Source organism: Glandiceps talaboti, chromosome 3, assembly GCF_964340395.1.
Source record: "Glandiceps talaboti chromosome 3, keGlaTala1.1, whole genome shotgun sequence".
Taxonomy (NCBI): Eukaryota; Metazoa; Hemichordata; class Enteropneusta; family Spengelidae; genus Glandiceps; species Glandiceps talaboti.
In genome coordinates, this window is record NC_135551.1 from 4,249,716 (window position 1) to 4,276,011 (window position 26,296).

Below are 26,296 nucleotides of genomic sequence, written 5' to 3' on the forward strand. Positions count from 1 at the left end.
CTGGTACGTGTGTACACTGGTGCAAGTAATCTCTGGTATGTGTGTACACTGGTGTAAGTAATCTCTGGTATGTGTATACACTGGTGCAAGTAATCTCTGGTATGTGTGTACACTGGTGTAAGTAATCTCTGGTATGTGTGTACACTGGTGCAAGTAATCTCTGGTATGTGTGTACACTGGTGCAAGTAATCTCTGGTATGTGTGTACACTGGTGCAAGTAATCTCTGGTATGCATGTACACTGGTGCAAGTAATCTCTGGTATGTGTATACACTGGTGTAAGTAATCTCTGGTATGTGTGTACACTGGTGTAAGTAATCTCTGGTATGTGTGTACACTGGTGCAAGTAATCTCTGGTATGTGTGTACACTGGTGTAAGTAATCTCTGGTATGTGTGTACACTGGTGCAAGTAATCTCTGGTATGTGTGTACACTGGTGTAAGTAATCTCTGGTATGCATGTACACTGGTGCAAGTAATCTCTGGTATGTGTGTACACTGGTGCAAGTAATCTCTGGTATGTGTATACACTGGTGTAAGTAATCTCTGGTATGCATGTACACTGGTGTAAGTAATCTCTGGTATGTGTATACACTGGTGTAAGTAATCTCTGGTATGTGTATACACTGGTGTAAGTAATCTCTGGTATGTGTGTACACTGGTGCAAGTAATCTCTGGTATGTGTATACACTGGTGTAAGTAATCTCTGGTATGTGTGTACACTGGTGTAAGTAATCTCTGGTATGTGTATACACTGGTGCAAGTAATCTCTGGTATGTGTGTACACTGGTGTAAGTAATCTCTGGTATGTGTGTACACTGGTGCAAGTAATCTCTGGTATGTGTGTACACTGGTGTAAGTAATCTCTGGTATGTGTGTACACTGGTGCAAGTAATCTCTGGTATGTGTGTACACTGGTGCAAGTAATCTCTGGTATGTGTGTACACTGGTGCAAGTAATCTCTGGTATGTGTGTATACTGGTGCAAGTAATCTCTGGTATGTGTGTACACTGGTGCAAGTAATCTCTGGTATGTGTATACACTGGTGCAAGTAATCTCTGGTATGTGTGTACACTGGTGCAAGTAATCTCTGGTATGCATGTACACTGGTGCAAGTAATCTCTGGTATGTGTGTACACTGGTGCAAGTAAACAGTTAGAAGAGTAATGTAACAATACCTGCCAGTAGGCAAGCTTTATTTCAGAAAGAATAGAGGAAATGATGGCATGTCAGTACATTACAACTCATATTGCAAACACTGCATACATTGACATAATGTTCTATTTACATAGAAAAAACTACATTATTTGTATAGTAAACATCCTTACCATGGAGACTTGTAGATTCTTCACATCTTTTAGCTGATATTGTAATCTTATTGATTTCTTCCTGCAATGTTACTTTCTCCCAACAACCAGCCACGCAAAGTAACATGAAAATATCTATTGAAAATATACATGGTCAATATCAATGACAAAATGTATTGAAAGAAGTCATCAAAATACTCTAGGTACTGTATTAAGATAATCTCTCATATCTGTCTGTCTGTCGCTCTCTCTATCACTGTCTGTCTGCCTGTCTGTCTCTATCAGTATCAGTCTGTCTGTGTCTCTGCCTATCATTGTCTGTCTGTCTGTCTGTCTGTCTGTCTGTCTGTCTTTGTGTGTGTGTGTGTGTCTCTCTCTCTCTCTCTCTCTCTCTCATAAATGTGATTGATAGAGATACAATATTACAATATTATTAAGTAAAAAGGAAGGACATATACTCAATCTGAATTGAAGTATATGTATCTATTTAATCTTAATTGTACATTTATAAAACAAAATTTCATTTCAACTCTAGTATTTGACTGTTAGTGTACTGTTTCATTCCGTTTAGTTCAGATGTATTATACGTTATAATACGTTAATAATAACCACAGCTGGCCTCTTTACGGCTCTGTTTGACACATTGCGGCACTACTATTAAATAAATGTATTCATTGCACAAGCGCAAAAATATGTTCTGAATTTTGAAAATGTATTAATATAGTTCTTTGAAAAAGGAAGAACGAAGAAAAGAAGACAGAAAGCAAGAAGTCAGAATAATATAAATGATTCCGATATCCAACCTACCTTGAGGCACATCATAGAAGGCTGGTCCCATGTCTTCACCATTCAAAAAATAATGAATTGTTGAATCAGGAAATCTTGCTATACCAATCTTGTCACCAACTTTTACTTCCCTCAAATTTAGTTTGTATCCTCCTCCAATGAGGTGAAAATCTTTCATTAAGTCAGTACTCCTAAAGTATTTAATCAGATATATACCAGTATGATGTTTTAGAAATATGATATGAACTGCAATAAAGGGACAACTGTATGAATCAATTTCACATATAAGTTCAATAAATGCCCTTTGTTCATTATTAAAGGGGAACTGAAAGGGGTCGGGTATCAGTATGATTGCCAACTTCACACTTCTAACCAAATTTTTAAAAACTTTCACACCTTCAATGATTTTGATAATTTGATTAGAATTTACTTCTGATGTGATGTACAGTGCAGTGGGCTTCTGGTTGTTGCACTTTTTAATGTTTGATAAGGGGAGGGGAAGGAGTTTTTGGCCAAAATGAACAAAGTTCAGTTATTTGAGAGTACATTTATTGAAACATTGTGAGATCATCCCTAAGGTTGGGCCATTGTACCTGACAACTTCAGTCCACAAAACTTCATTGTGTACTCATCTACCTCTATCATGCTGTCTTGACACTGATTTACTTCACATTATGTCTTGATGCGAAATGGGTACATGATTTTTGTACACTGCTGTTAGCCAAACACATGTTTTCATACAGTTACTTTTTGTACACTGCTGTTAGCAGCGTGCGAAATTAACGCCGGTCCTTCGGCCCGAGACCAACAGATTTCCGTTCGGACCGACAGTTTTTCAGAATTACAACAACGTATCGGTCCTTATGACCGACTGAAATTTGGAGTAAATAATAACATTTATTCAAAGATATATCCAATTTCACCTACATGAATCTGATCTTGTGTTACCTATTTTACTCTAGCTCGACATCATCTCGTTCAAGTCAAGCGACACAGAGCTAGCTCGCTACGTGTTGTTGATATGTCTACATATGACGTAGCATACAGCATTTACTTAGACATTCAGACCCATTTTACGCATTCAGCGCATGCGTCTTTTCCCGCCATGATATATTAATTGTTGTAAAGTTTACTGTTCTAAGTGTATGAAACTTTTAACGTGTTTGAGACAGTTCCACGTTGTATTTATGAAGTATGTGGCGATATTTAGAAGGCAGCAATGAACTTCCGAAGAAGAAGACGAATTTAAACAGAAACTGTTTTTTAAAGGCTGGTATTAAAGCCGGTAAATGTTAGCGGGTTTCCCGATCAATTTACCGGAGTTCCCCATGTATGTGGCCATGATCAAAACAAACTGACGGAAAACATATAAACTACTATGAAAATGGCGTTTTAACTGATAAAGAAGGCAGGTACACTTCGTAAAATATCTTCAGTACGATTATAGTTTTTTTTTTTTGTAAAACAGTAAAAAAATGCGTAGTCTGATTGCTTTCAATTTGATTCATATGATAATGTATGTCCTGTCATGTTGTAATCAACGTATAAACTTAGAAATGTTGCATTTTTGTTGCCATTGTTGTATCTGGAAAATTACTGCATCGTGCCAAACACGGGTACATATAGTGGATGACACATTACAGTACAGTTACCATATCACGCTCCCACGTCAAAAAAAACTTGCATTGTAAGACATGTTTAGCCATAGTTCTCTTCATCATGGTCAGATTTCTTACACAAACACGAGTCGAGTCAGAGACGATAATCAATACACCACGGTAGGGTATACGGGTAGGGCTTTATGGGGGGGGGGGGGGGCCTTCAGTACATATTTGAAGGAAGACGAAACCGCTCCATGTCACTTTTGTGGATGGAAATTAAAATAAAGTGAATACACAGTTTTCAAAAGGGATAGTTATGCGACAAAACTTTTATTTCTGCCATGATGAATTTGTGGGTCTACGTTCGCTAAGAGTTGGAAAGCTACATCAGCTGTTGCCACAGACGATGAATCTGACTTTGGATTATGTGATTCAGAATTTAGTGAATCGTACAGAGAGGAAGGAGAGGACTGTGATCTCTTAGAGATTGCAGATAATGTATATTTAATGATTCATTCACCCATATTATCTACAATCTATGGATCTGTATTTCTATGGTGTAATGAATACATTCAGTCTCAGACCACTTTAGTCTATATGAACAGATTATGCGAGAATGAATATTCATAGTCTCTGGGTTCATAGTTACAAATGAAAATCTCTACTCATAGAGTCAAATATTTCTTGGTAGTGAATCAAAATTTACTTCCAAGTTATTTGTTGACTCTGTGAGTGGAAATTTTATAAAATAATAGTGGATAGTGAACAATTCGTTTTACCCTCTTTTACTTTAGTATATCTAAAGATATGTTGTATCATATTGAAGTTCAAAATCATTTAATCTGTAAATGGAGGGTATATAAATATAGGTCGTGAACGTGAACTGCATTGAGTATGGACCAGCAGTTTTCCTTAAGGACCAGCAGTATTTGCTACATGTCGGTCCTTATGACCAGTAGTCATTTTCCCTTAAGTTCACACACTGGCTGTTAGCCAAACACACATTCTCATACAGTTACTTCAGGGTCGAATTCCAACATGCCTTGGAGATCAATTTTCCAAAAAATCAGAGATGTTAAAATTTCTCTAAACATAATTGTGAAATTTTGTTGTTGGCCCTTTTGAAGTAATACAAAGAATTTAGAGTTTAATTTCTTATTTACAATCAACAATCTTTTATTTACACATAGAGTGGAGTTTTTGTGAAACTATAGTAGATTCTAAAATGGCTTAATTTCAATATCCTTTTCACATCTTTTTCAGAAATCTGTCAAGTATAACCTCTTGACTTTCTTTATCATGTTTAACTGAGAATGAGTTAAAGTTCTCTTGAACAATTAAAAGTTTAAGATTTTTGTTTTTGAAGTGCACACTGTGTTAATTGTGGTCAAGACTAACCTTAGCAACCAGAATCCTGTACACTTTCCAAGTATACCATCTCCAATATTGACAGTGTTATCTGGAATCTGGGAATGTGTACTCACCCCTATTAAGAGAAATGAAGAACTTATTTATTAATGGCATATTGGGGAAAATGTCATGCAGCTGTATCTTTTCTACTTTATTTTTGCTATTTTTTCATAATTTTCTCATTGAGAAATAAATCCATCCATCTATCCATCCATGCACACACAGGCATACACATGCATGCCTATGCACATATGCTTGTACACACACATGCACACATACATGCATACATACCGGGGTACATACATACATACATACATACATACATACATACATACATACATACATACATACATACATACATACATACACACATACACACATACACACATACATAAAGAAATGCATATGGAACTTGTAAGTCAGTCCGTATAAATAGATGTAAAATCCGACATTTCGAATAAATATTCTTTTCCAAGGTATTATCGGCAAGATACAGACATGTTAGGTAAACACCTGAACATATCTGAATGTAATGGAACAGAACGACAACTGCGCTTGATAAACAGTTATAGTGTGAAAAGTTCTAATATTCGCACGCACCAAATAGAACCCAATAGAACACACCTGAAATTTACACACACACACACACGCACGCACGCATGCACACACGCACGCATGCACGCACACACACACACACACACACACACACGCACACACACACACATTTGTACACACGCACACACACACACACACACACAATGTGTTTGTTGTTTGAATGTACATGTACAACTTACCAATCTCTGAAGAGGCAGGGAAGTTTTTGTCCATAAGCTGATCAACTTGAATCTCAAATAAGATACCAGTTTCTAATTGTCTGTTGGTACTAACAACAACAGGTTTATGTACCTCTCCTGTTGTGTTCAAGTTTTGCACTGTTCTTCCCTTGTTTATAATTTTCATAACCTCAGATGACTGGGCTGGCTGAAAAAAGTATCCTTTGTCATCAGCTGGTGGCTGTGAATGAAATACCACATATACTATTTCACTGAAAAGGTCACAAAGATTGTAACAGTTATTACACCATGCACAAACCAAATTATACATGTTTGATTTTATACACTGGTCATGCTATGTCAAGCTAATGCGTGTCTACATTAATGGTTCTGTGCTACTAGTCAAATGGGATTCCGAATTGAATTGTCTTCCCCATTTTCTAAAATCAAGCCTGCATCAGTATAACTCTTTTATTCTCCAAGGTTTTCCTTCATTTCGCCAGAAATTACTGATGACACATGTGTTTGTCACGGCTTGTCTTTGCCCCCCCCCCCTCCCCCCTCCCCAAAACATGTTATCCAGTACCCCGTAGAGTTAAATTTACATAACCATATGTGAAGTACACTTAACATTTTGCCTCATGTCACATAAAATGTGTGTATATTTACATACTAATTCATTTGAATAATAACAGTCAAACTAGTTGTCATGGTAGAAAGGACTGCACACTATGATCCACCAGGCTATTGGGTACCTCCATTATTATAAGCTTTGACAATGTAATCATGCCAAGATGCTGATACGAAGCGTAGGAAGGTACGACCAGCTAATGATGTATCTCAACAGCACTGTAAATAATAGGCTACTATCCTATTGAAAGGTCTATCAATATTGTTGTACTACATACCTCTTCTGGATCATTTTGTTCTGACTTGGTGCTTGTTGAACAATTTTCCTCCAACTTATCTGGTGAAGCTACTTCAGGTTTATCTTGTTGCACCCCTGGTGTCAAATTTCGAGCTTCATGCATCTGAAGAAGTGACATCTCTAATGATTACATTGTATCAACATTAACATTATGCACTGAGAATATTTCAAATAAGGTTTTGTGTGTGTAACAATTAATACAAAAGAACTTACAACACTTGATTTCATAATCCAGTCTATCAAATTTAAAGTCACATACCTCAAGCAAATTTGCAAATTTTTCCCTCCTCTCATTGTAATACTTTTCACAGACACCAAACAGGAATTTGACAGCTCCAGCCATTCCCATAGCATCACAGAACAGAAGACTAGCATCCGAGTAATAGGCAATGAGATTCAACACATGAAAGAATGTTGTGAAAATATTGCCATCTTCATAGAGTGATTTTATATCCTTTGACAAATCTACAGCAATCTTCATCAATAACCCTGTTTTAATACAGAAATATAAAATTCAGGACATGATTTTATTTTTCTTGAAATGTTTCATACAAAAGATTACAAGCATATGCTATTTGCATACATTATAGTAAGGTTTCAGGAAATTATATGCATATTAATTAACTTAATTTGCATATTTAAGCTAATGATAGTTATTTTTAGGAGCAGCTCTTTAAGAGGGCTTGCCTATAATCACTGGCTACAAAAGTTATCTTTGTTTGGTCAGCATATATGCATAATAATTTGATTAATTGAAATTTTAAAAAGGATGTTTTCAGGGGTAGGTAACAAATATTAGTTATTAAGAGCCTGATTGATATGGTAATGAGTAGAAAACTACAAAATGTATAAGTTGTGAGGAAAATTCTACATAGCACCCGGTATGAGGAGGTTAGTTGCAGATAAAATCTACATAGCTATGAACACAAGTCCTGATTTTCCAAGCATCCACTGAGTATTCAACATGGCAGCAAGTTTGAGTGAGACTTGCCAAGGTAAGAATTAATTGATTTCTGCTTCCAAAAATCTATTCATATAGCATGCGTTCCGGGAAGAATGAGTTGATGGACCAATAAGAAAATATCATTAAACAAGCCAATACAAGTGTGGCATACCTGGGGTATTTTTGCATGTGTGTCTGTGGTGTTCCCTGCAATTGTACTTCCACAAACATAGCAAGTGAATGGGCACTGTAAGCACATTGTACAAACACCCTGAGTATCCACACTGGAACTCATGTGACGTGAAGGTAGCTTTTTAATACATATTTTTATCTGAAATGGCAAATTTCTGTAAAAATCATACTGTGCGATCACGTAATGTAATGTGCAAGAAACTATGGCATCCTCATTTGCAAACCATTTGCATATAGGTTTGACAATATTTTTGGTAATTGCAAATAATTATGCAAACACTCGAACCAGTTCAAGTAATCGCGGGTACAAAATAATGAACTATACCTGCTATATCATTTCCTACAAGTTGTTCAGCTACAACTTCCCTTTCTTCTCGAGTTAAATCTTTGCATGCTCCATCATAGATAGCAGTAATTACTTCAGAACATTCATCATTACTGTAATCTTCAGTTTGTTCAAGGACACATAACATGTTTCTGGTGAACTCTATTGCTGCCGTAGTTTGGTCTGTTTCTTGGACTGTAAATCAAAATCGTTTTATAATTTAAATCTTCTCACAACTATAAAAAAAATTCTCAAACACAATTTTCAGAAAAAAAAATTTGAGGGGAAGGGTAATTTATATCAGTGGAGTTGTGATGGCTGTACGGTTAGAAGCATTTACTTCTAATTGAGACTTGATTAATTTTCATTACCTAAAACTGAATATTACCACCTCTGTATCTTGTAAAAATTAATATGAAAGAATGTCATTACGCGGGAGAGCAAGTGTGGCATACTCAGGATATTCACACAAGTACTTGCAGTGTGCTCTGTACTTTCACAAACATAGTGAGTAAAGGAACAGCAGAAAACACTACTAAAAAATAATAATTTGATTTCTTGGGCAATATCATGACTTCCACTCAATGCCCTAGCCTATACATGCATTTACTTGACATGAATTAGTCTATCTTCTTGTTCTATTTTGACACTCTATAGCATGCATGCTGTTACAGCTACTGAGAATTGCTACTTTCATCCATGCCTTTCTCATTTGTCACAATTTATTTGAACAATTTAGTAACGGCAAAAGTTTCAGCTTTTCATTTCATTTCTGAGGTGTGCATACATGTACTACATTAAAAGTATCATAATAATACAGAATACCTTTACCACAAATAGCTGTGTCTGGTGAAGTACTGAAAACATCTTGTAATATATCCTTGGGATCAAATCCAATATTCATCAAGGCTATTTCTGATAATTTTTTCTCCTTCTCACTCCCTGTGAGTAACACTGTCTGAATGTTTTCCAAAGAACTCTCTTTGATCTGAAAATAATCAAATGAATACAATTAATGAAGATATGAAATATTCATAACTTGTAAGGTAGAATGTATGTCGTTATATGTATCATGTTGGTAAAGTTAAAGTATAGGATACTATAGTATATATGTATGTATATCTAAATCTGATTAAAATCTGATGTAGTGAACTTTCTTGTAATTTCTTTATTTACCTCCTACTTTTAGTGTCGTTTGTTCTTTTTTTTATTCTGTGATTGACTTGTAACTTAGATCAGACACAATACCATAAAAGTCCTTGTACAAATCTCAATTGTTGACTGGATTTACTCAACACTGAGAATGTGTCTTACACCAAAACTTACGGGTAGGTACAGTACTACCTCAGAACGCTGTGTTTGAAAAGAACTCAAGCACAGAACGCAGACAACGATGTTGTTATTTTTTGGGGGTTCTCTTTGTTTCAATTTCAATCCTTGAATGTTATATTGTAGGACGGATTATGATTGGCTACTCATAATTATGAGATTTCTATGAGAACTCCTATGGTATTGTTTCCAAACCACTGTCAAATGAAACAAGGAAGATTCAAATACAAAACTATTTATTTGTGTTCACAGTGAGATAAAATCATGTAACATGCATGAGTGCTACCAGTGCCTGTATTTTGTTTGGTATAATTCGTACCAAAAAAAGTGTGAGATAAAAAATACATTTAGATGCATAATTGAAACTCTATAGTCACTCTGGTTTGGCAGTACCTTTGCTTTGTTGACTGGATTTACTGCCAACTTTCCAAGTCCCTCTACAAGTTCATGAATGGAGAATTCATTTGATTTGCCATTCATTTGTTCATCAAGTTTTACAATCAGAATATCAAGAACACCTGAAATAAAATATATATAGAAACCTTTACTGAAGGAGCCTTAATGAGTTAAGGCAAATGTTATCAGTAAGCCAAGGCTTCATAGTTACATTTACATGTACATGTGTATGTGTACATTGTATATATGCTAGGGAATGCAGAAAAATCATTTTTCACCAATGCTGTACAGCATGACCTGTCTAAAATAGAGTGATAAAATTGGCATATCAGGCTTAGAATATAGGGTTGTTGTACACTAAGGAAAGGCATTCTAGAAATCAAAGTGAGGAGATTTGTTTTGTTCTCAAAGTTGATCTGAGCATTGTGTGGCCATGGTTTGAAGACAAGTAATAGTCAAAGCTTACATGCTTTGATAAAGTCTAAGGAATTGTACACAGTATTTTTCTGACTGCAGTTGCCATTTCTTGAATTGACTATTAAAAGTGCAATTATGAACAGAAAGCCCCATCACACATTAAAAAAAAAATTTCAACTAACCAACCAACCAACCAACCAACCAACCAACCACATCATTTTTAGGGTGTTATGATAAGAATCAAATACAACCAGCTAAAATACACCGGTACCGGTGCATTTGCTTGCTTGTGGTACAACAAAGTATAAACATTACAGGAGCTATGACCTCATAACTCTATTCACTCATAGCATACTACATCATGGTAAAACAATCAAGTACAACTGTTAATGTTACATTGTAACATCAGCAGATAAAAACAAACTGATAAATGTGTCACCTGAACCTAAATCAGTGGCACCCACTCTTGTTTTTGTATCAGATGTATTGTTGTTTTTTAACTAATTTAGTCATCATGTGAAGTCTTTCCTTTCATGCAGTTAATTCAAGCAAACGCACCAGTGTTTTTTTCATGAGTTGTAATAATGGCTATACCCTCACCTTCTGTATCTTCTATCAAACCAGTTTGTGTGTCCGGATCAATAATGTAGCTTAGAATTAAAAGAGAGGACATCCGTCTTTCTTTTGAGGGTGAACCTTTGTAGACATCAAGCCATTTCAAGGCATTCACTTCAGGATCTTTAAAATACCCACTAGTCTCTGGTGACTTACACAGATTTTGTAGGAGAGTAAGGGATGCATTTAATGTTAACTGTTTCCTCTGTAACCAAGAAATAAACATTAATTAAATATATAAATGATAACATGATGATGGTCACATGGCAATGGTCACATGATATGAAACCAGGGAATGACGACGTGAATGAAATGGAACTTAATCATGTGTACATGCAGTAGACGGCTACTAATATTGAATTGTTCATGAAAGCTGCAACATGATTGGTCAAGATATGCACTCGTAGCCAACTTGGCGTGACCTTCAGACATTAATAAGCATATCCTAATATGGCAAGATCACCAACTGATATGTATCATGAGATACACTTGATAGTATACTTGAAATGTACTTGACATTGAAAAAGTAAACTTTTAGTATAGAATGAGTATACATGTACTTTAAGTATATATTTTACTGTTTCATTTTGGTAAGGGTCTGAACCAGAGTACATACTACATACAACTCATATCTGGCATGTTTTCTGGAAGTAAACAGTAACTACACCTACTTTATAAGATTACTAATTGATTCCTTACCAGGGTCCAAACATGGCTCTCTTACATGCAGAATTAGTCTAGTTCTAAATTGGTACAGTATATTATGTATTAAAAACTTCATTACACTTTTCCAATTTAGTCAAGACCATTACGAAAGGTGTTAAATTGCGGTGCTCCCCTGTAGTGAGGGAAGTGCACAGGGAACATGTCAGTAGTAATCCATCACAAACTGACAGGTTGTTGTCATTGCTCATTAATATTCATTTCATACATCTGTATCAGCTGTTTCTAGGACTACACTGATATACAAATGTCCAACCAGGACTCCACCTCCAGTCTGTTTCAACTAAAATCAGATGGGGACATGACGACGTCACCATGTTTATATGAACACGGTTGGGGGGGGGGGGGAGCACAGATATACATGTACATTGTATGTGTTCAAACAACAGTCTTGACTAGACTGGAAAAATGTAATGAAGTTCTTAATATGTAATACACTGTACCAATTTAGAACTAAACTAATGCAGAATATGTTTAGAATAGTTTCAGTAGGGCATACAGAGACCACTATTTGGTGCCTGGTACCGGGGTGGGAGGGATTACTCCCCCTGGTACTGGGGTGGGAGGGATTACTCACCCTGGCACTGGGGTGGGAGGGATTACTCCCCTGGTAACGGGTTGGGAAGGATTACTCCCCCTGGTACTGGGTTGGGAGGGATTACTCCCCTGGTACTGGGTTGGGAGGGATTACTCCCCAGGTACTGTGGTGGAAGGGATTACTCCCCTGGTACTGGGGTGGGAGGGATTACTCACCCTGGCACTGGGGTGGGAGGGATTACTCCCCTGGTAACGGGTTGGGAAGGATTACTCCCCCTGGTACTGGGTTGGGAGGGATTACTCCCCTGGTACTGGGTTGGGAGGGATTACTCCCCTGGTACTGTGGTGGAAGGGATTACTCCCCTGGTACTGGGGTGGGAGGGATTACTCCCCCTGGTACTGGGTTGGGAGGGATTACTCCCCCTTTGAAGCCAATGAAATGAAAATTACCGACACATAGCATCACTCTGGGGATACATGGTTATCATCAATTGTCTATAAAAATCCTATGAATTGACAAATCAAATCCTTGACCTTTGACCTACCTGCCGTACTATGTCTTCTTGAGTCATTGTGATAATTACAGATTATGAGAACTTGATGACTGATTTCTGAAAAACCAAGGTAAATGTTATTTGTATGTTGTATGTGTACAATATGAAAGAATTACACATTGTGAATTGTCAACTCAAAGATATGTAGAGATTATGCTTGTTGGTTACTCTAAATCTCTCTGAGGAGATAAGCAAATTGTGATGGTGTGGTTGTTTGAAATATTCATAAAATTCACAAATGATGATGTTCATCACGGCATTTTAGATTGCTAAATAAATGTCAAAAAAAAACATTTAAATTTAAGGAAATTCATTTGAATGAGAAATACTGCAAAACTTATTAATACCTATTAATATTAATAACTTATTAATTTTCTTTTAATTTAATTTTTTTATTATTATTTATTATTTTTTGTCACTGACTGCCATCACACTTGTTCTATGGGTTCAGAATTCATGATATTCTGGTCTGATATCTTCTAACTTAGTCTTACACCTACATATACTGTGGAATTTCTATTATTCTATGCTACACTTGATGTGTAGATTTGATGTGAACAAAAATCCTGCAATAATTTAGTGGCCAGGCATTTTTAACTGACGGGGTGGGGGGTGGGGGGGCAGTGTTTTTTTGGGGGGTGTACTTTTGGAAAACACCACTTGAAGTCGGGGGTCACGTTGGAAAATGTCAAGAGAAGTGTCATTTGTGCCATGAAATGACTCCTGAACAACTAATTTGCCAAAATATTCTAACCCCCCCCCCCCCCCATCTGTATTTTGCACATACAAATGTATACATGAGCCACATGCACTATTTCTCAAATAAGAAATTAAAACATCTAGTATTTGGGTGAGTAATGGCTAATTGTGTGTTAGGTTAGAGTTAGCTTTCATTTTCAGTAAATTCACCACTGGGTACAATGTATATATTGATGACAGTTTATCTTGTGAGTGAACTCGATGCCATTTGTGTTTTAAGCAATTTGTCATTCTCAAGATAAAAACATGTTCTGAATGAAATTATTGAAGCATTTATGGTATTGGCTACATCTGAATGTACAAATAAAAGCCATAAAACATTGAAAATAATGTATAACTGATATTAATACACTGCACAAAGAGTTGTATTTGATTCGGCACATTTTTGTTACAGTACGTTATCTACTGCAATGTATAAAATCATACATGTACTTGTATGCATATGTACCATAGGTAGCATTATCAAAAATTAGTTTATGCTTTCTGTCAATATTTGCTACATTTGTAAAGACTTTAAATTTTAATAGAAAGAGTTGTATTAACTTCAAGTAATTATCATTTACCATGTTAAATAGATTCTACAGAAACATGTACAAAGAAAACCAAAATAGGAAAAGTGATGTATTCTTTTAATAAATAGCAACATTCAATTATATTCATACCGTATGGTGTTATAGTAACATCAATATAGTAAGACTTATAAAATGATATGTGTGTGTGTGTGTGTGTGGGGGGGGGGTCATTTTAACTTTGGTCATCAGAGCTGGGGGGGGGGGTCAGTTTGAGAAAACCCATGATCAACTTAAAAACACCCACCCCCACCCTAGTCAGTTAAAATGCCCTACAAGACAAGAGGACCGGGACAGCAGTTTCAAATGTGGGTCTCTAATTACGACATTCATGACAGTCCTGTTTGCAGACGGTGCACTGGACTAGATTACTATTATTTAACTAACATTACCCTCAACACCTGAAGGAGAAGGGAGGGACTACGTATGCAAGCAAGACTACGTTCATGACAGATCACATCGATTTCTGTGTAACAGTTGTGGGGATCTGGCATTGTAAAAGGTCGATGGTAAAATTTAGTTACCTTATTTGGTTACCTGGCCAAGTCCAATGCTTGACGATAATGCCTGTTGACTAAATACTGTCTGCGATCCCGTCGAGTTTAACCTTTCGTAGAAATTGCAAAATCAACGCATTGGTCCAAGAGACGGAGCTCTCTGTCGGAGCTACGTAGTGTGCATATTTAGATTTGAATCTATTCAGTGGAAATACCCTAAATATACTTCCTGGAAACGGTTGTAGTACAACAGTAAACAACAACCAACTGTACGTCGTTTCTCTTTCGATTTGCCATTTTGTACAGCGCCCTCATGCGATATATTTCGAGGAAATGCGAAGCAGAAACGTTAAAAAACAAAGTAATACAGGTATGAAATATTGGGGGCGCCATTCAAATTGAAAAAAGCAACATGTGAACAATTTCTTACCGTCTATATTGTTTGTTAAATATAAAATTTGCTATATATTTTGATATTATGAGAAGTACGTCTCATTGTATCATTCGGCGTATCAGAATGTGTCTGTTGCAAAGTTTGAAGTCTTAAAGGTATGTGTCAGCAAAAGATCTATCTCCTTTTAAGGCATCTTGACATTTCACTGAATAGCTAGGCTGTGCCTCAACTGTGTGGGAAGAGAATGTATATCGACAACCTTTGCACACCGTCAGAAGATGCTTTTTGGGTGTCCGATTTTCAAAATGGGTGCTTTGTTTTTATTCATGTTTCATCTGAAATCGGGGCCTGGGAAAAGGGTTTGTATAAACAATTCTTGCTGGATTTTTCATGCATTGTAAGTGTAACAATGGGATGTCTGTCTGAAAAGGGATAGGTTTTGTGCTATTGTTCATTGTTCGTGTGTTCCATGCTCCACCCCCCCCCCCCCCTTCCATCTAGTGCTTGCCATATACAAATTTATGTAAAGTTACCTTTACCCCTGACTAAAAACCACCGTGTTCAGTGAAAAATTGGAAATTGAAATTGGATCATGGAGGCAAGGTATTTGAGGACTAGAAAAAAATATGTCTTTCTTCTAGTACAGCCATGCAATAAAAGACATACATACGCATGTACTATGCCATTTAATTAGGCGGGAAGCTAAAGCATCCAAATATGATACCAAGTGTGATGGAAGGGGGCAGAGCCAAACATTTCTTTGGCATAGATTGGAGGAATTAATGTGGGATTACCCATCAGTATTTGCCAACAAGTAAAATATCATAGTTGAGCATAAAGTTAACAATTCTGGCCCTCACTTCTGACTAAACACTTTCTTCCAAACAGCGCCCCCAATGGCCAAATTGTTCATATCTTATCTTTGCTATATTCTTCTATATAATAATATGGAAATGAAAATAATAAAGGAGACAACAGCATTTCATCCAAATGCAATATTTATTGCACCAAATAATTATATTTCAACAAACTCTGACAGCAAATGTGCTATCTGAAAAGTCACCAGTTAAAAGATATTTACCAGTATATACAAAAATACATGTACAGCAGGTTTTATATTCATAAAATATAAAGAATAGAATTAATTAGTTGTAAGACAAGCATCTTGGATGGACCATATTGAACAGATGACTGGACACATTAGTAAGTTAACCCTATAGATAACAATTACATCACCTCGAACAGGTTTTGAACTCAAGAGTTACACAGCCACTTGACGGCAGATTTCATCTCAGCTTGTAAATGCTATTACACAATGTATGAAGATCAGTGAGACCAATCACAAGGTTTCATATTGAGATAGACACAATAAAGATAACATACAAACATCACTTACACAATGTCTGCTCTGTATTTTGTTACATTTGTATTTATTTTTGATATTAAAATACTGAAAAGATACTGAGAGATGTTGATGTGTTAATCTTTATTGTATCTATCTCACAATCAAATCAGACTCACTGACCTTGATACATTGTTTAATAACATTGGCAAGTTAACATTTAATCTCCTGTACTATAACGTTTGTTTATAACATTCAATGTAAAATGTCATTGACACCAGTATGTGTTATTCTTAAGATATGATATTATATTTTAATCTTACCTGTGACATTAAAATGACATTTCCAAAGGTTTCAGGAATTAGTCCTAACATAAAGGATTAGATAATCTACAGATTTGATATCCAGTGAGTTGTTTTTGTAAAGTAACAGTTTCCACAATTGTCCATAAATACACGAGGCTCTACCAAGACAAGTATCAGAGAAACTAAACCCCACTTCTGTGGGTCTTGTACAAGTACAGCCAAAGTTTACTACTTTCCAAATAGAGAATGTCAAAATAATTGTAGAGAATAGAATTGTGCTATCCTGGTATTTAAAAGTGTACAATAGTAAAACACCAAGTAGGCAAGAATACAGTCAAATGAAGATTTTGGCTATCACCTTTCTCTTTAAGCTTGGCATTTCACTAGTGGACTTTTACTTAATAAAGGTTGCAGTCAGGAGGAAGGTGCAAATTCTTATTGGGTTTAAAATTTTCCTACTGTGAGTCTGAGATGATGATGTAATGGGCATTATCATATATCCAGTATCAATTCCAATGCAATTCAATGGAGAGCACACGCACATAGAACCGGGGCAATAATTCTCCGTATCACGGCCCTTGGCGCGCTCATGCATTGATATCCGTTTGCTAAGTGATTTGGCTTTGTTAATTTCTTCACTATTTTTATGTTTCTGCCAATAAAATATTATTCACTACCAATTTATGTGATTATGTGATTCAAATGATGTTTCCATGCCACTACATGGGGAAAATGATAAAACATTTATGGACCAAATATGATATGGGTTTTACAGACCTCAGTAGCACTGCTTACAAGCCCTGCTAAAGTCGGGCCCTTCCGCTGTACAACCTTCAGTTCTCAAAACCCATATCCGGGCCGTAAAAATTATTATGAATATTAATGAACCCGTAGACAGGATCAGCCTATCACAAAGGCATAGACGCATCTGAGGAGTTCAACATCACTGTGGGAAATTGTAATCTACATTTAGGTTTGAATACATGGCCATTGCAGTGAAATGGGAGGCATGGGGGGGGGGGGGGTGCCAGGCATGGTAGTGGGGGGGGGGGGGTTCATATCAACAAAAATGCACACATGACTGGATTCTAAGCCAAAAACCAACTAAATATCCTAGACATTGTAAATTGTTATGGAAAGTTAATTACTGCATTGAATTTCAATTTTAGTGATATACAGTAACTGTAATAAAAATAAGTCAAATCTTTTTAAAAACCAAGATTTTACCAGAAGCTAAACGAACAGCATTACTTCGTAATCTGATATGTACAATGTATACCAACTGTAGTTGTATTACTCCATAGAAGAGTATTCATTATTACAATGTGTACAACAACAAAACAAGCATGACTATACAGCCAAGGTTTTGAAAATTTACATTTCCTATCAACTTCAGCAAAATTTTGGGATTTGCTGTCAAGAAATTTGTTGACTCTGTGAGTAAAAATCTTCATTTTGATAATATTTTTAATGTTTCTCTCAGTTCTAATTCTCAGTAGCTGCATTTTACCTCACACTAGAGGATTCACAATAGTACAAGGTCAACGTAGTCTCATGCATATCTAGAACATGTAAAGTGCAATACTTAACAGTGAGAGTGTAAGATTCTATTCACTGTGGTATATTATACAATTCACACTGTAATGATGTGAATGTGTGATACAACCTGTGGAAAAACACTGGTGTGTTTGCTTCCTTATGGTAAGCAGGAATGAGGCAAGTTTCATGTAAAGATATACAATGTAATTAGTGTTGGTAACTTATCAAAGTATACAACCCACATAAGCCGTAGTGCTACACATTACAATGACCACGCCCAACTGTTACTGTTATGTTATAACTTCTACAGATATACACAAACTGATAAAAGTGCTGCATGAACCAACATCAGAGGCACATACTTTTGTTTTTGTATCAGTTGTGTTGTTTTCTTTACCTAATTTTTATCTTTGCATGAAGTCTTTCCCTAACTCACTTCATTCAAGCAAACACACTGGTGTTGTTTGGGGCTTGTATACACATCTCAGATGATGACACTGACATAAATAACAACACTGCCTGATAAGTCATGAATGACGACAACACCATGTTATCTCCTGAGGTAACAAGCAGCAAACACACAACAGAAATGATACCTCTTACATATTGATTTTTTAACAATGTCTGCCTCATGGACTCGTACTTGAACATTGATTTTTTTAAACAATATCTCCCTCATGGATATACATTTAGCAATAATTAAATCATATTTTATCATATTTTGTGTGAATAATTACTACCATCTATGCAATGACTTCAATAATACAGATTTTGTTATCAATACAAAATAACTAAGTCTAAAAACAAATGAGTTCATATAATAAGCTATTGAGGGCGCTGTTCTTCAATATTTTTTTCTGCTCGTCCAATGTATGAACTACATGTACATAACATACATATGCATTCATGAACAAAGGTATTAAACTCATTTAGGAGGTAATCTTTGTTTCAAATAAAACCTACTGGGAATGATAAAACCTGGCTATAAACCACACAGAAATTAAAATTCTTGTTTGTAGCTGCTTAAATAAATACTATTAATCATCATTATTTTGTACGTCGACTAAAAAAGTGCCGTCACGGAAAGTTACGGATAAACATCTCCTTTTAGTAAAGAAACTTTTCAGGAACACTGTAAATTATTTTTCAGGGATCTGAATACTGTGTAGCTCTAATCTTCATTTCATAATAGAACTTCAATATTTACTTTGCAGGGCTCTGCCACTTTACAGGGCTCTGCCACAGTTTATACATTGTTTCACAACCAGTTCCTTCCTGTACTTTCTTCCTTGTCATAAACCATCATGATGTCACAAATACAGTAACTGTATATAAGCATTATTGATTTGGCTAGATATCTTGTCCATCTGTGGCAGTACCTGTAGACTCTACAACACTCTGTGACTCTGATTCTGACGCCGTGGCACTCTCTGTTTGCAGTAAATTCAGCTTCTTTAGTAATGCTCTGTAAGGAATCAAACAATAGATTATAGATTGGCTTAAATGTATATCCGATAAGACAGCACGTTTGGTTGAATTAACAATAGTCTTAACTTGCTCTACATAATATTTAGAAATGATGTATGACCAACCCAGAATACAAATCTAAGATCTATTGATATGTTATACACACATTAAACTGTAGATAGAGAGGGCAATCACCTCTGTATGGGAACTAGTTGAACTCAGTAGTCTGGCTCATTTGTACAACATAATGTATGATATTAAAAACTGCTAGTAGAGGTACTAAAATATGTATATGAACCTAAGAGACATACAACCATACAAATAAGTTGAACTGCCTTTGGGGATGACATTCCATACAATCAGAAAACCTTCTCATAAAAGTTTCAGTACAAGCAAGTAACCAGACATGGTTTGATTATAAACCAGCTTGAGAAGCCATTCACATACACACCTACAACTAGACTGACATGTATACATGTACAGTGATGGCTGTTTTATTATGTAGATCATTAAGATGAAGTATATACCATTATGTACCATGTACAAACCAAGTTGAACACAAAATATGGAATTTATATCCAGGTCATTCTATGTCAAGACAACATGCATCTATGTCACGTCATGACAACGTGTGTCTACATCACTGGTTCTGATGTGTTCGAAAGAGTGTCAAAATTTTAACAATTGCCATTACTTTCCTCCATTTTTCTTTGATATTACTGGTGCTGGTATAATTATGTTATTTTCCAATATTTTAATTCATTCATCCAAGGAAAATATGAGTGACCAAAGGGGCTTTTGTCACTACAAGTCGCTAGACGAGTAGTGACAACCTTAGGTCATGAATATTTTTCGGAAAAAAATATGGGAAAATGACATAATTATATCAGCACCAATAATATAAAAGAAAAATAGGGGAATGTAACCATATGGTAATTTTGAACATTTTGACCCATATTTTGAATACAGCAGAACCAGTGATGTAGACACGCATTGTTCTGACATAGATGTGCATTGTCATGATGCAGAATAGCAACGGTGAAGTATACATTCATAACTTCAACTTGGTATAAACTCCAAACAAAGATATACACCTTGACAGTGTCTGCCAAGTTTTGGGATCACCAGTAAGTGGGGGGTGGGGGTAGGGGGGGGGGGGTGTCCTGTAAAACTGGGGGATGAGTTTGGTAATACTTGCATGAACTCACATTCATTTTACCTTAAAATTCAGATGGAGAACAACTATAAAGTATTTGGAAAACACACTGAGAGGTAGATACTAGTACTATCAAATGTTTTACATATGCACTCCAATGGCTGCCACTACTGTACACTAGATAATCTACATTATACAATGCACGATACACAAGTTGAACAAACAATATGGAATATATACATTGTAGTCTGGTCGTTCTACATCACAACAACACATACCTACATCACTGATTCTGCTGTGTTCAAAATATCAGTCAAAACGTTCAAAATGTCCATTACTTTCCCCGATTTTTCTTTGATATTACTGCTGCTGATATAATTATGTTATTCTCCAACATTTTTCCTCATTCAGCAGGAAAATACTCATAACCTTAAGGTTGTCACTACTCATCTAGCAACTCATAATGACAAAGGCCCCTTAGGTCACTCATATTTTCCGCGGCTGATCGAAGACAAATATTGAGAAATAACATCTAAATACCTGACAGGTGTACTTGTATACAATTAAGTGTCTGTACACACACATCAAAAGCACCACATATCTGTTAAGATATATTGATAGTAAGTACAAGTTCAGTCAAAATAAATATCAACTCACCTTTTCTCATTTTCCTCTGCTCCTGACTTCTGTAACAACCTTTCCAATTCATTCTCAAGTTGCTAAAAGAGATAAACACAAACAATAAATCATTTAGAAGTCATTCAATTTCTATCTTCAATTACCATTTTTGCTAAGTCCATGTTTCACAGTGGGGACTCTTGAAATTCCTATAGGACTTTATGTGTTACCGTGGGAACCCCTGGATTTCTTATTTGGCTCTAAGTGTTAGGTTGAGGACAGCCCTTAGATTTCCTATGACATTTTTATGTGTCAGGGTGATGATATCGACCTCTGGATTTCCTCTGAGACTGTAGGTGATAGGGTAGTGACCCCCTGGATTCCACTTTACATGTCAGGTGTCAGTGAAAGTATAATGGATGTCAGTACTGAGATTGATAGGATAGCCACCGTGGCCCTCCAGGAAATGTTAGTAACCTATAAATAAACATCTTAACTCATTTAGCTACAACTTGGGAAATGCAAGACTTAATTGAATTTCAAAGTCAAGTACACCATTTCTCACATAGCGAAAACACAGCTAGTGGCATATAGAGTAAACAATGTGAGAATCTCATTTTAAGGTCAATAGAAACCTTTACAGTAAGCCATTTATAGAATTTAAACATATGTATATATTGTTTTACGGGCAAAAAGAACACATTTGCAGATACAACTACCACAGCACCTAGGGACATCTTGAAATTGTGATTTAAATTTATCCCCAAAGTTACCACATATCTCCTTCTCTACTGTAAAGTCATAACATTCCAAATTGATAGCAGTCTATTTATACTCTAGAAGATGCAACTTAAATTTAAGGGATCCTGTCAACTGATACGTTTTTTTAACTTCAATTCTGTATCTGTATGATAAATAACCAGATAACTGGTAATGTGATCAACAGAGAGAGAGAAGACACTTAGTGGAGTTGGATGAATTCACTTATAAAGGTATCAAAGGGATTCAGCTTTAACTATGTTGCTTTCTCACATTAACAACCTTAGTTCCACCTATATTATTATATATTTCTGAGTACAAGTGATGATTTCTACTCAAACAGAACAAGTGACGGTGATTAAACAAATTCAACGCGAGATGGCCATCAGGAGAACTAGCCACATTACAACTTTTACAAGCACATTACCTGTCTGAAGTGCCAAGTAATCTCAAATTGATTAGTGGTAAATGATGTGTTTACATCTTAGTATGACATTACACTGAACAGTGATTGTGAAAACATAGCAGTCATGTATATAGTCATGTACATACACTTGATCTGAATTCACTTATATCTATTGTATTAAAGTAACACTCAGTTTGTTTCTAGAATTAGATACTGTGACTACAACAATTTTAAATATTTCCAAAATAGCAACTTTCTTTAACAAATCACTTAAATTTAAAAGTATTTTTTCAGTGTTATGAATTAATCATTAAACTAGTATGTTGGAAGCATAGGATTTGAATGTAGTAATCTAGAAATTAATATGTGTGATAAATTTTATTTATTTGTGGATGAGTTTGCATAGTGAAATTCATTATTAATAATATACACAGTAGAATCTGAGTACAGAGGTTTTTAACACTGTTTTCATTTTTCCTTTTTCCTTTTTCATGATTTTAGCAGCTGCTGTCACATTTAAAGTGGCCATACTATGAATAAGAATTGGGTATTTAGTTTGGAATTTAATTTATAAAACAACTTTTACTATATTTTTTTACTTGATAAACCAATATTAAATAACATGTACCAAGTCCTTGTTTGTAACTCAATAAATTGCAAAACATTAAAAAGAATTTATGAAATATTTGTTATTGTACAATAACAAAATTTATTTTTCACTTTTTGCATCTTTTTTTGCAATTTATTGAGTTACAAACAAGGACTTTGTATGTTATTTCACATTGTTCTAATGAGTAGAAAAACAGAGTAAAGTTGTTTAAATTTATAAATTAAATTCTAAAATAAATACCCAATTCTCATTCATGGTGTGGCCACTTTTATTGACATTACATACATTGTACATGTGTGTGTTTTCAATATTAGTACTAGTAGTAGATGTCAAATCACATGACAGCCATGTTCTATCTACCACTGAAGTCAAATCACATGACAGCCATGTTCTATCTAACACTGAAGTCAAATCACATGACAGCCATGTTCTATCTAACACTGAAGTCAAATCACATGACAGCCATGTTCTATCTAACACTGAAGTCAAATCACATGACAGCCATGTTCTATCTAACACTGAAGTCAAATCACATGACAGCCATGTTCTATCTAACACTGAAGTCAAATCACATGACAGCCATGTTCTATCTAACACTGAAGTCAAATCACATGATAGCCATGTTCTATCTAACACTGAAGTCAAATCACATGACAGCCATGTTCTATCTAACACTGAAGTCAAATCACATGACAGCCATGTTCTATATAACACTGAAGTCAAATCACATGATAGCCATGTTCTATCTAACACTGAAGTCAAATCACATGATAGCCATGTTCTATCTAACACTGAAGTCAAATCACATGACAGCCATGTTCTATCTAACACTGAAGTCAAATCACATGACAGCCATGTTCTATCTAACACTGAAGTCAAATCACATGATAGCCATGTTCTATCTAACACTGAAGTCAAATCACATGACAGCCATGTTCTATCTAACACTGAAGTCAAATCACATGACAGCCATGTTCCATCTAACACTGAAGTCAAATCACATGACGGCCATGTTCTATCTAACACTGAAGTCAAATCACATGACAGCCATGTTCTATCTAACACTGAAGTCAAATCACATGACGGCCATGTTCTATCTAACACTGAAGTCAAATCACATGACAGCCATGTTCCATCTAACACTGAAGTCAAATCACATGACGGCCATGTTCCATCTAACACTGAAGTCAAATCACATGACGGCCATGTTCCATCTAACACTGAAGTCAAATCACATGCCAGCCATGTTCTATCTAACACTGAAGTCAAATCACATGCCAGCCATGTTCTATCTAACACTGAAGTCAAATCACATGACAGCCATGTTCTATCTAACACTGAAGTCAAATCACATGACAGCCATGTTCTATATAACACTGAAGTCAAATCACATGATAGCCATGTTCTATCTAACACTGAAGTCAAATCACATGATAGCCATGTTCTATCTAACACTGAAGTCAAATCACATGACAGCCATGTTCTATCTAACACTGAAGTCAAATCACATGACAGCCATGTTCTATCTAACACTGAAGTCAAATCACATGATAGCCATGTTCTATCTAACACTGAAGTCAAATCACATGGCAGCCATGTTCTATCTAACACTGAAGTCAAATCACATGACAGCCATGTTCCATCTAACACTGAAGTCAAATCACATGACGGCCATGTTCTATCTAACACTGAAGTCAAATCACATGACAGCCATGTTCTATCTAACACTGAAGTCAAATCACATGACGGCCATGTTCTATCTAACACTGAAGTCAAATCACATGACAGCCATGTTCCATCTAACACTGAAGTCAAATCACATGACGGCCATGTTCCATCTAACACTGAAGTCAAATCACATGACGGCCATGTTCCATCTAACACTGAAGTCAAATCACATGCCAGCCATGTTCTATCTAACACTGAAGTCAAATCACATGACAGCCATGTTCTATCTAACACTGAAGTCAAATCACATGACAGCCATGTTCTTTCTTAGACTGACATATCCTACCTGGGTAATGTCTCGCTGAGCAGCTAGCAATTAATACCCCAGACTTTTTGAAAACACAGGTTTCAAGTAACCCTCAATACAGTCCTATACATGTAACAACGTATATAATTTTTTACACAGAAAGGACTGCTCTCCTTAACAAAATGAGTAAAGTTGTAAATGTATAAGTATAACAATTGGTAGGATTGTTTTTTTCATCAATTAGGGTTTTTTTCTATCATATTTACCATACATATATTATGATGGCAAATGTTACATACATGTACTTAATATTCACTGTCAAAACTGTACTTTAGTTGACCTCACTTGTACATTGTACTAGTGAATAACATGTTTACATTTACGTTGACTTATTTAACTGACTAAGGATGGTATGAACGTAAGGATAACTTTCCTATTTCCATTCACTAGCTGTGAAATCTGCTGTCTCTCCACCATATACAGCAGATTCAAAATTCTTCTTTTTTTCTGTTTCTTTTTACAAATTTGCGGCTTTTTTAGCAAATCATTACTACTTTGTACCTTGTACCTTGTATGTACTCTTCACTTCCAGAACTGTTTTTCAATACTTTGCAATTCAGAGATGTATGACAAACTTATAATAGTCTTTTTCGTAGTATTTCAAATATTGACTTTAACTTATCTCTGAGAAATTTTAAAAATATTAAATTTCAGTTTTGCATAAATAATTGGTAAAAAATATTTTAGATAATGATATACAAGAAGTATTGAACCAGTTTGGTATATTTTTGAACAGGAAAAAATAATGAAAAACTATGAACATTTACAGCTGCAGTTGCTTTACCTAGAACAGATTAGTTATTATCAGAGAAAACATATACAACTACGTTAATCTTATTTTTTGTTACTTGATAGCAATAATCACCTCTAGTCCTTCTTACGTCAAAAACACCTGTCAATCTTATGTCTATAAAGGGAGTCTAACACTCAGGTGGTATAACGTTAATCTGACACCCTAACCTTTCATTTAATATCACATTTTCAGTTACTTGACTTAAATTAAGCC

General features: G+C 35.6%; 2 protein-coding genes across 2 annotated transcripts in view; both read right to left on the reverse strand.

The window, feature by feature from the left end:
* Positions 1 to 1,282: 1,282 nt before the first annotated feature.
* LOC144432682 (uncharacterized) lies at positions 1,283 to 9,167 on the reverse strand. Its single transcript, XM_078120946.1, has 8 exons — positions 9,089 to 9,167; positions 8,264 to 8,458; positions 7,063 to 7,292; positions 6,784 to 6,906; positions 5,897 to 6,116; positions 5,091 to 5,178; positions 2,113 to 2,282; positions 1,283 to 1,440 (listed from the first exon to the last, which is right to left on the reverse strand). Exons 1-8 carry the CDS (start codon positions 9,165 to 9,167, stop codon positions 1,283 to 1,285), a joined length of 1,263 nt encoding a protein of 420 aa, XP_077977072.1.
* Positions 9,168 to 18,971: 9,804 nt separating this feature from the next.
* The window catches only part of LOC144432885 (uncharacterized protein C6orf118-like), a 56,224-nt gene continuing 48,899 nt past the window's right edge, over positions 18,972 to 26,296 (reverse strand). The window contains exons 6-7 of the mRNA XM_078121181.1: positions 21,520 to 21,581; positions 18,972 to 19,704 (exon numbers count right to left, since the gene is read on the reverse strand). Of these exons, the coding sequence (XP_077977307.1) occupies positions 19,590 to 19,704; positions 21,520 to 21,581 (177 nt within the window). The 3' untranslated portion in view covers positions 18,972 to 19,589. The remainder of the gene's footprint in view (positions 19,705 to 21,519; positions 21,582 to 26,296) is intronic.